The following is a 13,409-nucleotide window of genomic DNA, read 5'->3' on the forward strand; positions in this document are numbered from 1 at the left end:
GTTGTTGAATTTAGAGTCCATTTAATCCACATTTTGTCTCCTTTTTGGCTTGTCATTGTTTAGAACTTGTATAGCAATAGTGTAGTCCTAATTTTAGGATAATTTAGCCCTAATTTAGCCCTGGTATAGTTCTGTTTTCAACCTGGTTTATTTTCTTAGGTGGCACTCGGTGTAGATCATGACACGTTTTGCAAAAATAAACAGTAAATCAAACAAAAAAAAAAGAAATCAGTCATATTAATATTTAGATTATTAAATGGGCTGACAATTGTAAAATAGTGCTATTTATTGTAAACAAAGTAACTACAGTAGAATGGTTTGAAGCTCTAGAATATATGCAGTATTCATGAAGATACTTCATAATTCACGACCTCTCAAATATTATGTAATGGTATTGTGCGTTTTATGCAGTAAAATAGTTCACATCATGATTATGAAGGTAATTTGGAGTTGATGACTTAAACTGGCTCAAAATAGATTCAATTCAACTAAATTAAAAAACAAACAAAATCAGGAATGTGATCAAATGCATCTGTAATGTCCATAAAATGAACAACAACAACAACTACTAAATAAACCTTTTATACAGTCGTCTGGAAGATTTTACTTTTTTCCCCTCACTTTTTGGAGGTAATTGTCAATAGTTTTGATCATACACACAAAACAACAATGCCAATATTATGCAGTTTTCTCCATATCTGCCACCTGTAGTTGCTAATCTCTATCTACAATATGTGCACTTACAAGAATACATAACGGCTTCTACCTGTGACATCACATCACATTTTAAAATGAATATTCAACCTCTTTTCCCCCCTCTCTTCAGCTAAGCCAGAGGCCCACCGTGGAGGAGCTCAGACTGGCCAAAATCCTCATCCGCTTCAGCGACTATGTGGAGGTGTCCGACGCCCAGGACTACGACCGGAGAGCGGATAAACCCTGGACCAGACTCACCGCAGCTGACAAGGTACAGGATCACAGCATCATGTAATCCCAATGTTAAGACCGTGCACATGTTTGTATGATAAAGTTGTAGCTTTTCTTTTCTTGTCACTGTAAAGCATTAAACTCTCCAAACAATCACATGTCCATGAAGGTAGATGACATAATGAACCTTCTACCTGAAAAGCTACATAATAGAGCTTTTAATTTGTATGAAAAACTGACAGATGTGATGGAAGAGTCCAGCAAACGGCAAAGACTTGTCCTTCGGTTTTAACGTTTGTGTCTGATCTGTTATGGGGCCGTTTCACTGAAAAAGAATGTCAAAACTGAGCTGCTTTTGGATCTACTTTCTACCTGTCCATTCTGTCTGTTTGTTGATTTTATTTATATATTTTATATTAGTCATCGTTGTCCTTTAGTCATCGCTGAATTTTTTGTTTTTAATTAACCGACACTGATGAAAACTATGAACGATATGTTAGTCGACATAGTTAACATTTTCCCTCACTTTTTGGAGGGAAAATGAAACAAAGTTCAGTTTTTCTACACATTTTATTTATTTGGTCAATTGTCTCAAACAGTTAAGGCTCCAGAAAGTCTCCAAATCGACTGTACATGGCAAAGTTAACTTCAACTCTACACATTTGTATTTCAGATTTAGACATTGAAATACTTAATTTCTTTTAACCCAGAAAATACATGTTTGAATTTTGCGGTATACATTTTGATTGTGTTTTTCCCAGTTTCAAAACTTTAAAATGTCCAATGCATAGACTCCAATTCCTCCAATTCAACCAATTAAATTTAGAACGTATTTGAGTGACTGAATCATGGCATTTTGAATCTTTGCAATGAAAAGTTTCACTGTGATTTTTACACTTTTTTTTCCAATTTGACTGCTTAAACATTTTTCATTTTGATGTATTCACCTGTATTTCAAATTCAAAATCTGCTCTATGTGGACATTGTACCATCACGTAATCCCATACTTTGAACTAGAAAGTCACTGTTACATAAACGTCCCTCCGCTGCAATTTCAACAGTACAATTAACTTAGGTTTTAATGGAATGATGTGTTCTTGAGTTCCATGCTGGCTGTTTGGAGCCGGCCTGGTAAACATCCCGGGGCCTTCCCCATGCGGCTCTTTACTTTGCGCTTGTGACTTTTAATTAGCTCCTTCGTTTGATGTGGCTGCCTGTCCTGGGGTGGAACACAGCCGAACAGGGCCGCACATACCTGTGGACCGCTCATGTGAAAAGCATCAGGTTATTCCTTATGCAACGTCCCTTACATAAGACGGTAATGGGACTGTCAGGACTTTAGGGATCAAATGTAATCTGGCCAGAAACCGTTTTCCTGTCGAGCCCATCAACTACCACATGTTTGTGACCTTCAAAACCGGCGAAACGTCACGTCACAAAACAAGGACTTTACACAGTCTTACAGCGCAATATACACTGTATCCACTTGTAAATGTATGAGATAAATATTCAGGTCCTACAAGAGATGTCCAAATCATTAGGTTAATCGATAAAAGTGATTTTTCAGGTCACAATATAATGATAAGGACTAAAAAGATTATGATTGTGACTATTTTAGAGGCAAAATTATGTATTTTTATATTCAATAAATAGTCCTAAATCTATTAGTTTTCCCCTTATTTTGTCAAAGCTGGTCACACACGTAAGGAATAGCAAAGGTTTAGCAATGGTTATGAAAAAATGAATACAAAGAAGTTAAATCTCAATCATTGTGAATAAATTGTAATGTTTTTTTCTCACTGTAATCGTAACACTACACTTGTATTCCTTGGTCCAGCTTCCATTCTATTTTCCGGATGACAATAATCACAATAAGCAGAAAAAGATGAAACGTGCTTGTTGTTTGAGGTTCAAATATCTCACAAAAAAAGCAAAAGAGCAGTGAAAGTTTAAACAAAGTGCAGAAATGTCACCTTTTTAGATATTTGTTTGGGAGATTACACTGTAAGTTTATTTTCTTTTTCGGTTGAATCTTGTCCAGTTCCACTTTTTTACATGTTTCTTATAATAACCGACATCACCAGAACATCTTCCTCTGCTGCGGACAGGTTTGAACAGCATTCACTCTCCTCTTGAGTCATTCTGAAATGCAGTGGCGTCACCATCCCGGGATTCTGCTTTAAATTACAGTTTAAAGAGCCAAAGGGGGCTTATTACACAGCCCTAACAAACTGTTTCTATGTTGTAGGTCTTTGACTCTTTGACTCTGTTCTTGGAATCCGTATATCCTTGGGCAAGGCACTAAGCCATTTGCTTTTGTCACAGTGATGCTGCCTCTAGACGGCAGTGAATCACCAAGTGCGTCACAAATCGGAGTAAAAACAAGCATAACTTCAATGGTTTGGAAAGAATGTGTTCCCGGAAGATGTTTTTTTTTTTTTTTTACAGTCAAGTTTAAATTATGCTCAAAAATATCTCCCAAAATAAAATACGTGAAAACAATAGAGTTTAATACATTGTCATTGAAATGCAACAACTGAATTTAGAACATTTCTGAATGCCCTTTGCGTCCTTTCTTTCTGTTTTGTCAAAGGGAGGTAAAAGGCTCAATACTGTGAGACGCTGTGCAGACTTATTTGTGGATGTGTGTAAATGATGCATGAAGCATGCTGGGGAATAGTTATGGCTTACAGGCTGCAATTTACCGATGCTGCTCCTTTTTGAGCTCCTCTTAATCTTGCCTTTTTGTTCTTTGTCTTCTGCAGGCGGCTATACGAAAGGAACTGAATGATTTCAAGAGCAATGAGATGGAAGTGCACGAGTCAAGTCGCCATTTAACCAGGTACTGTGCAACCATGCAGACACACAGAATATATGAATTTAAATAGCAAATTACAGATGTGTGAGACGCAGCAGCTGTGCATTTCTCTGCAATGGCCTTGTATTCAGTCCTAATGCACAATAAAACATTTTTTTTAAACACTGGCCCTAATTCAATGTACCTAGAACAACATGCAATAACAAGTAAACCCAGAAAAGTCCTGCTGTTAAATGAATCAAATAATGTACTTTGATCTGTGTAAAATATCCACGGCTCATGTGGGCTAACAAGTCAACAATGCAGCCTTTTCTCTTATTGTCTGTATTCAAGGGTTTCAGATGAATCATTCCTCCTGCTTTGAAGGATTCTGTGAGGACTTTTACCCATTCATAATAAATAATATTTTGATTTGAATTGTGCTATTGCTGTAACAATGCAAGTATGCTACGTTTTCAAATCCTCTTAATTTCCCCCCAAACCCAGTTCTGCCACTCAACCGCCACTTTGCACTGAAGACTAAGCTAGCATTTTGTTTATTTTTACTTAATTTTTTTTTCACTATAGGATAACGTTAGGAATAGTGTTAAGAAAAGTTAGTTTGGTAAGGTTAGGTATGGCTTTGAGACATGTTAGCTAACTGTCCCACAGAACTGCATTGTGGGAAAAGGAATAGAAATTTGTTGCGGTCGAGATAAGCAGTCCTATCTTTTATTATTTTCTTACAATATAGTAACCAAGGCTCCATTTCATAAATCACAAAAGTATTGATTTTGCATTATTGGCTATAGCAATAATAGATGTTGAATAAATCTTAAAGACATCAAAGCTCTCCATCAGACAGAAAGAAAGCTGCGGTATTTTAATATGAAAATGTGTGTTTTTGAAAGGATAGGGCAGATTCAATCTTGTTTTTTTTCCATGGTAAGCTAGAACACGACCCAAACCGGGACTCGAACACGACCCAAACCGGGACTCGAACAGGACCCAAACGTGGACTAGAACGCGACCCAAACGTGGACTAGAACGCGACCCAAACGTGGACTAGAACGCGACCCAAACGTGGACTAGAACGCGACCCAAACGTGGACTAGAACGCGACCCAAACGTGGACTAGAACGCGACCCAAACGTGGACTAGAACGCGACCCAAACGTGGACTAGAACGCGACCCAAACGTGGACTAGAACGCGACCCAAACGTGGACTAGAACGCGACACAAACGTGGACTAGAACACGACACAAACCAGGACCAGGACTAGAACATGCAGCCCTACTGTGAATATCCTACCTATTTGTGTAACAACTTTGAATATGTATAACCACACTATTGGCCCTAATGTACTGTTCTCATTATCTTTGTATCATGCATTGTAACCTGAAAATGAATGGTTGTTGGTTTGTTTCCCCACAGGTTCCACAGACCATAGTAGACCACCACTGTCTGGAGCGGTGCCGGGCGGGCGCTCTCCTCCACTGAGAACCTCAAGTGCTGGACAGACAAAACGATGCCCGTTTCTACGACAAAAAAAGGCCATGCGTTCTGAAATGCCTTTTTCGAAGACCCCCACACCATCACCACCGAGTCATCCACTGTAGTAGCACATAGAGACTCCAGCCAGTCCATGCCACGCCCACTCGGCTGGAGAATTCTCAACTCAATCAAAACGTCTACTGACAGGGGCCCAGTTCTGCGGCGATGGACTGTCAACGGACTCACCAAGACTTTTTAAATCCCGTCTTTGTCATGCTGTCACTTTGGTCCCATTCATACCCTAAATGGAGAGTGGATTATTTTTATTTTGAGATTATTCTTTCCTGCACCTGCTGGGACTTTGTAAAAGGCTTGGCAAAAGACTCAAAAGGAAGGCGGGTCCAAAACATTGAATCATGTGCAATATTTTTCAGTGCTTTTATTAGGCTTCAGCGCCCTCTGTAGTTCCCTATGTGCCATTACTTGCAGATATCTCTTCCCACATATGTGCAATGAACAATACATTTTTTGACATCTTAATTGCTGTGAATTTGAGAGGTTCGGGCGTCTTCTCAGTCTCTGTGTGTACATTTTGTGTATAGTGGAAAAAGCTCAAGACATTTCCCTGGTGTAAAAAACGTGCAGCTGGTAGATCTAGTCTCGACACCAGCGAATGCAACAAGTAATTTTGTTTTATAAATGTCTTTTTATGTTTTCATATAAGCACTTGAAACACAAATGTTTTAAATGTTTCCTCCACGAGCCCCATCTCGTTCATGGTTTTTGAGATGACTTGTGAGAGCGGGCTCATTGCACTGTAAAACTAATCTTGTGCATTGTATGATACACTTTTCTTTTACAATCATATAAGCTTTTGAGCAAGCAATATTCCTAGTATGTAGATGAGAAGGTTATACTGCAGGTTGCCCCCTCGCCATCACCAACACCACCATTTTGTCATTGTACACTATGTCTCACTTCAGGGTTTTCCTTTTTAAGAATGCTTTAACTAGAATAACTGCCTTTTTCTTGTAAGCGTGGCAGAATTTAAAATACAATATCAGCAATTTAAAAGACCTTTTTTGAACTAATTGGATCAGACATAGTTTTGTGATTACATTCTTTACACTGTTAGCGTTGTGGCTGTACTATAGCCACATTTTTGTCTTTCAGGATCTGTGTGTTCACTGTACAGTGATTTTCTGACCGTTATTTGTTTAAAGATCCATCAGGAGTATTCACAACCCATTTGCTTTCTGTACGCACAACATTTTAGTATTTTTATTATCTTTAAGAAAAGTCACAAGAGACTGTTTTGTATGTTCTCTTTCAAGGCAATTCTTTATAAAAAAAAATCACAGATGACTTAAATACAATGCAATTTCAAAATACAGAAGAGCTGCATTTTGATGGTTACATTGTGTCATCTGATTAAGGATACAAAATGAGGATTTTTTCCCCCCAGAATAACCAAATTGTGTGATTTCAATTACACACCATACTGTAATTTATAGGAATACAGTGAAGTACAATAGTAACGTATGAATGTAAACAATACTGCAGTTCTCCCTTTTCAGCTGTTAGAACACTGTACCACCAGGCTGAGCGTGAGGTTAAACATCTGCTGGAATCAGAGTTCAGCAATAATCTGTTTCCTTTCTCACGGTCATGAAACAGGATTTGTTTTCTTTTCCATTTTCAAGTGTAAGGAATGCACCATGAAAATTAAAAATTCAATTCTGAATGCATTTGTATTGTGGGGGTCACTCTTTTTTTGTAGTCAGGACTTTGTTTCTTACCCTCAGTTAACTCAACATAAGGTAGATCCATTTGAACAGCAAAATGAGATTTATTTTGAAAGATATGTTAATACTAGAGTTCCCACAAATATCTCAGAATAAGGCTCTGTCCCTTAGAGCCCAACATTTGCTTTAAACTTGAAATTGAGCTAATTAAACTACCTAAAATAGACATTGCCTACTAAGCTGTCTAATGGCTTTGGTTTAAACCTGCAGGACTCTTTTTCGGCCACTAGATGGAGCCAAATCAACTGAATTGACCTGAGGCAGACGCATGGCGCTGTTCTGTCTTGTGAAATGGCGTCCTGATGAGATGGTGCGTATTACCTTTCCACAAAGTCTGAGACCCGGGATATGCCGTGCACTTACACAAATAAGGACGTAGACGCAAGTGTATATAAATGAAGCAATAGTGAAGAGTGTTTTTGTTGAAGACTTATGACTTATATGTGCGTAAAGCAAAAAATATATATATATCGCATGTACATCATAATATCACTTTGAGGAGCTCCGTCAGTTAAATCATGCTGTTTATCATTTACAAAACCTTAATTCTGAACAATTCTACAAGACATTACCCCCTCGCGCTCACCGCCTCATTTGACTCATTTGACTGCGCGAGCGAGGTGCATTCTGGGGGTTGCAGTTTCCTGAACCGCGCGTGACGCCGCCCATCTGCGCCGAACGGACTCCACGTCCCACAACCCCCCGCGTTGTTGTCAGCTGCCCCATCTTATGTCGTCTTCATGAATATATATCAGTCAGTATTTGCGTAGGAGGTCGGCCGACGTTCATTTCATATTCCAGCACCGTGTTTGAGTCCAAATGGGACGCCCAGTCACCGCCCTGCTCTGTCCCCGCGCGCCCAGCCTCTTCCGACACTATTTATTAGGCACAATGTTTCCAGGAGCGGCGGAGAAGACGCGGACGGGGAATAAGAAGCACGAAGTGAATGACTACTAGTGGGATAACTCAGCCGCACCGCCCATTCGGTGGACATTTCGCACGGTGGCACGTCTCCCGGCGTTTAAATGTAGAACCTTCGGGCGCCCGGGGTAGGCAGCCACCGTTTCCACTCAGAGAGGAGACTTTTCACTGGCACGGATGGAAAGTGCACAGGCGGCCGAGGATGGCGCGCTAGACGGAGCAGCGGGCAAGTTAATGAAGAAGCCGAGCGGAGGAGCCGTGTCTGTGGCCCGCGGGACTCCGGCGGACCGCGGCGGCGTTGAACACTCGGCACCGTCTCGCGCCAATGCCAAGACCACGGAGCGTCTTCCGCGCGGCACTTCCACCGCGGGCTCGAGCGCGTCAAAGCGGACCGTGGCGTCGAATGGCCGGGTCGCGTCCGGCAACGGCAACGGCAACTCCAGCTCCCTCCTGTTGAGACGGAGGCGCCTAAAGAGGAACCTCTCCGCCGCCACCAGCGCCAAGATGAGCTCGGCCCTGTCCTCCGCATCCCTGCACACGCGCAGCCTCGACAGGAAGAGTCTGCTCAAGCACCGGCAGAACATGCAGCTGCAGCCCGCGGACCGCGAGTGGGTGCGTGCGGATCTGCACCGGGGCGCCGTGCACGTCCACGACAGGCTCGCGCCGTCGTGTCCCAGGCCGGTCCTCTGCACTATGGACACTACGGCCGGCGAGCTGGCGCTCCGCTTGAGCAAAGTCTGCAGTAAGTCCACTTCGGTCATGCGCATTTTTTGTAAAGACAAGCCCAAAACTGACCAGAATGGAAACTGCGACGTGAAAAGTGAGTACGACGAGAGCCAGTGTAAGCTGAGTGAGTCAAGTTTGATGTGCAATCCCCTTCCCGCTCTGGAATGTGCTGAACTCAGGGGGCATCCGAGTGACAGGCTGCGACTGCTGCTGATGGAGAATGCAAATGAGAGGCAAAAGCAACAGGACGAGGACGGGAAACTTTTCAGCCCCGAGTCCGAATCTCAAGACAATATCACGTGCTCTTTCTCAGATCTGAACTCCAACATAGACACACCAAACGAGGACGACTCCGAGCACAGGAACGGAGCCGACAGTTATGGCTTGAACTCTGGCTCGGACGTGGAGAGCAGTGCGTTTGACGACCTGAGCTCTGGGGCCCACCTGAGCGAGCACAGGGACTCCCTCAGTGATGACATGATCCTGGGCACAGAGGCGTCCATCCTCAGCCCGTCCTCTGACCCCTACGGCAGCTCCTCAGATGAACTGGAGCTGGAATGTCCTGCCACAAGCACAAGTATGGACTCCCAACACCACTCCAATGGTGTCTCCGCCAACTACAAACAGTGCAACATAGAGCTTTTAAATGACATGACTAACAATATGGGAGCAGATAGCAGACACATCCCCCATAGTCTGGGCCGCCTGCCACCCAGCAGCAGTGCAGGCTCCCTGTCAACAGCCTGTTCCACAGGTACTACACCTGACATCCAAGAGCTCGACTGTGGTCAAGGTGATGGGACATGTGAGCTGACAGCAGACCAAAATGGAGATCCCAGTGACTCCTGCCCTACATTATATGTCCAGCTGCACGGAGAAGCTGTCAGGAGGCTCAGCCCAGATGAGAGGCCTCTGCAGATTCAGAATGACTTCCTATTTAAGCTTGGATTTAAGGATCCCTGGAGAGTACAAGAAGAAGGGCTGAACACAGAAATTGGCTCTTTGTTACGTTTTTATGCAGGTAAGTTTGCTTTATTAAGATGCTTCTATACAGTGTATGTAGGTTTTATCGATCCATAGCATTCAGGCCCATGTTGTAATCATGCTGTGTCTTTGAAACAGGTCATTGACCTGTTACAGAAAGTGACTGGTGCAGATTTAATGCAATTGCTTGGACTGATTTGTTATTTGGTGACTTTTAACATGGTATTTGAGGCGTGTAATAGTTTGTTTTATATCTTGAGGTTGTTTTGACCTTGTGTGATATTATGTTCAAGTTAAGTTTCGGAGCAAGATCATGTAGAGGTGCTTTGTACAATATGAAGGTGCAGTCCTTTTTAAATACCAAGCATGTCTTGTTATTCTGTTTATTTCTTCTGGAATTAATTGTTTTTGTTTGACCGTACTGACACACTATGGTCCTATGGACACTCATGACATTACCACAAAGCCATCAGCACAACTTATGGTGCACAGACATGGGGCCCTTTCCGGCTTTTGCCCCATTATCATCCTAATGAAAAGGCTGAATGCCTTTGTGGTTGGATGGAGAGAGGGGTGGGAGCGCTGTGGCCCTCAGAGGACTCAGTTCTAGTCATTGCGATGCTGCACAGCGCCTGTGCTGTTGGCTTCCAGCTCAGCTACTGTCACACTAACTGTAAGTGCCTGCCAAGCTGGGTTAACGTGCGTCTTCACGGAAAGGAAGACCCCTTTCTTTACAGATGATTCCTCCTCTACTACTGCTGTCCCTGCTAAGTGGGAGGTGGGATTTAGAAAAGGGGTGTCAGTGTGAACTGTAGAGGAGAAGCTGCTTATTGGGTCAGTGAAAATGTGCCATGGTCGACTGAGAACAGCCTGCATAAAGTAGTATCATATGGCAGGCTGAGTGTGTGATGCTTCTTGGAGGGCAACGCCTCCAACATGCCATGTGAGTGGGCTTAACAGATCACCTGAGCAGAGTCACAGGCTTCAGTCTAAGATTAAGCCCAGTTTAGCCTCTTGTCAAGGGGACAATGAGAGCTGTGTCATCATTAGGTCATAAAGAAAGTGTAAAAAAGATTAAAGCAGCGAGACATGTTGTTCTTCCTCACGATGAAGGCATGTGTGGAATGTACGCTGGCTCCTCCAGAATGTCAGGCATGTTGTCAAGAGGAAATGGAACAATTGGGTGGGGGTGTGATGCACCAGGGGGACTATGACTGTTCCATGTTCAGTGTGACTGGCTGACGGACATCTCATCTGAGCGCTGGTGGATTCTGTACACCGCTGCCACTACTGCACACCTCAGTCGCACAGTGCGTTCGGTGCCCTCGATAACCAAGTCCATCACTGTTTTATTGCTGTCCTCTGGAGCCACTAGCTGTTTAAATACAATATGCCGACCCAGATAACACATTTTACAACCCACTGGAAGACTTAATGGCTTCATGCGAGGTACATACAAAGCACTTCACGCTGATTAGCGGAACAGGAAGACGTTTGGAAGATGCTGTTGAGCGGAGGAGTTGCCATGGTGCGCCGGTTCGACTTTGAAGGGGTCAGGTCGTACTTCGGAGTGCACCGTCTGAAATGACCAGATGAGAGGGAACTCGCTTGACCAAGCCAGGCACGCACAAGCACACACGCACCGACACATGAACACAAATACACGCAGCGAGCGATGTCGTGGATCAAAGGGCTGCTGTCCGCTTTGGCAGGCTGACGAGTGATCCTGTCTGCCCACACAGGAGCCCCTTGTAATGCCGACCCATCTTTAATAGACTGGGACGAGAAGAAAGAGAATCAAAACACGCAGCCTCCACTGTGTGTGCGCTCATTCTCTTCTTGGAAAAACTCTCAAACTGAGCTGTAAATAAAGCCAGAACCCAGGAGACTCGACGGGTTGACTTGATGATTTAATTGCCCGTCCAGATAAACATTAAGTTTGTCACAGGTCAGTGGCATAATAGTGCTTCAGCTCTGCAGGAAAAAAGAGATGACGTTGCCCTTGCCTGGATAGCACAGCCGGGGCGAGAGTGTCGGTGTGGACTTGTAAAAGGAGGAAATGGCACACTGAACCTTAGCACTCGCTGGCACAGAGGTTCCCTAGAGGCCCTGGACTCACAGTTCTTAACCAAACCAAAGCAGTACACTAAATAATTCAGATTCATTGCCTTCTCGGCTTTACAAACACTCTGTCCAGGCTCAAATGCACTTATTCACTCCTGTTTAGCATTAGAAGGGCCTAAAGCAAGCGTTAAGTTGCTGTAAAGTCCAAAACAAAACAGTACGTCTTTGTCTGCCCCCATAAAATCTATATATTTTTTGTTAAATCATCGAGTCAGTGAACATTCACTTGGCTGTTTACGCGTTTGAAGTAGCCAGATGTATAATGCTTTGCCAAGATATCCATAATGCTTCAACGTTAATGTCTAAATAGTGTTGGCACGATGCAGATAGTTCAATTACAATACTAAAATAAAGGCTCAATACTCTATACTAATACTATTATTATTGATATAAATGCTCTGTTTTAGACCGTAGATTGCAGCTTTCAACACAATAATTGTAGTTGCTTTATCATAAGCCGGTGGTCTACATCAAATATTCAGGAGAAGTCCAATTTTGTCCTGTTGTGTGTGTTTTTTTTTAACCCACAACTATTGATACTTTTTTCCAAATGAATGTTTAGTTTTGATTCTCGTTTAAGTATCGATTCATGTCTGGGTATCAGTCTAAAGCAGGTCATTTGGTTGATAGTGTGTAATGATCTTAATGTTGTTTTCTTGTGAGTGGAACGATCGACTGCCACACTGTCCCTTCCATGGAATGCATTTCTTTCAGCTCAACCTTGTTATTGCAGCCTTGGAAAGCCGAGTCCTGATCAATAGTTTCAGTTTCAGCACGCTGCACACAGTTTTCAGGTGATTCCCAGGTAGGTTAGAGTTGTGTGTTTCCCGTAAAGACAGGGCAGTCAGGAAAAATGTTCAAGTACAGATAACAATTACAGGAAAAAAACATCTTGACTATTGTTATTGCTATGTCTTGTTTATCTATCCAACTTCCTTCTATGAACCTAAATCCTTGTCTGTTCCTTTTTACATTTGCTATTGCGCTTTAGCCGATTGTGCTAATTTGTGGAGTGGCTAATTTTGTGGAAATATTTCAGCGTGTTTTTATTTTGCCAGAGACTGATCTATTTTATTCAGCGTTGTTTTTAGATGCCTAGAGGTTGTTTTCTAAACCAGTTTAGCACCTTTTGTTTGTCCCACAATGGGGAAATTCCAATGTTGCAACACAGACACTCTTTTATATATATATATTTAAAAAAAAACTATAAACCATATAAAAAAACCGAAATAATAATAAATTGGAAGTTTTCCTAGTCGTTTTTCAAATCGAGGATACATCATCATCTTGTCTCCATAGATATGTTTTGTATTAGCCTCAAATGCTCCACAATACGGCATTAAACCTACCTAAATAGCATTTTTCAAGTACAGGTTCATATTGCTAACGTCTTACAACAGGGAGACGCACCATGAGCAGGGCCTCCACCTCCACATATCTGACCTGTAACTTGGAGAAGTTATTGCTTTGCCTCGAATGTTCCACAGTATGGTGTCTATCTACTGTATCTCCATGGAGACAAGCAGGCGGCGGACCCGAAAAATGTTTTGAAACGATTTCTAAAGATGATTCTTATTTCAGATTTGACTAAACATTTTACCTTGTTTGACAATTGTGTTTTTTAAGTTTTT

At 42.4% G+C, this 13,409-nt stretch overlaps 2 protein-coding genes across 5 annotated transcripts in view; both read left to right on the forward strand.

Annotated features, from left to right (window-relative positions):
• Positions 1-6,966, forward strand: part of LOC140356552 (phosphatase and actin regulator 1-like) — a 72,969-nt gene extending 66,003 nt beyond the window's left edge. For all 4 annotated transcript variants that reach the window (XM_072441579.1, XM_072441580.1, XM_072441577.1 and 1 more), the window contains exons 10-12: positions 827-967; positions 3,693-3,769; positions 5,159-6,966. In XM_072441579.1, coding sequence (XP_072297680.1) covers positions 827-967; positions 3,693-3,769; positions 5,159-5,174 — 234 coding nt within the window. In that variant the 3' untranslated portion in view covers positions 5,175-6,966. The remainder of the gene's footprint in view (positions 1-826; positions 968-3,692; positions 3,770-5,158) is intronic.
• An 806-nt stretch (positions 6,967-7,772) lies between these two features.
• Positions 7,773-13,409, forward strand: part of phlpp1 (PH domain and leucine rich repeat protein phosphatase 1) — a 65,952-nt gene continuing 60,315 nt past the window's right edge. Inside the window, exon 1 of the mRNA XM_072441581.1 lies at positions 7,773-9,691. Coding sequence (XP_072297682.1) covers positions 8,122-9,691 — 1,570 coding nt within the window. The 5' untranslated portion in view covers positions 7,773-8,121. The remainder of the gene's footprint in view (positions 9,692-13,409) is intronic.

This window comes from Eucyclogobius newberryi, unplaced genomic scaffold (assembly GCF_026437365.1).
Source record: "Eucyclogobius newberryi isolate DKJ021-1_F unplaced genomic scaffold, fEucNew1.0.hap1 SCAF_12, whole genome shotgun sequence".
Taxonomy (NCBI): Eukaryota; Metazoa; Chordata; class Actinopteri; order Gobiiformes; family Gobiidae; genus Eucyclogobius; species Eucyclogobius newberryi.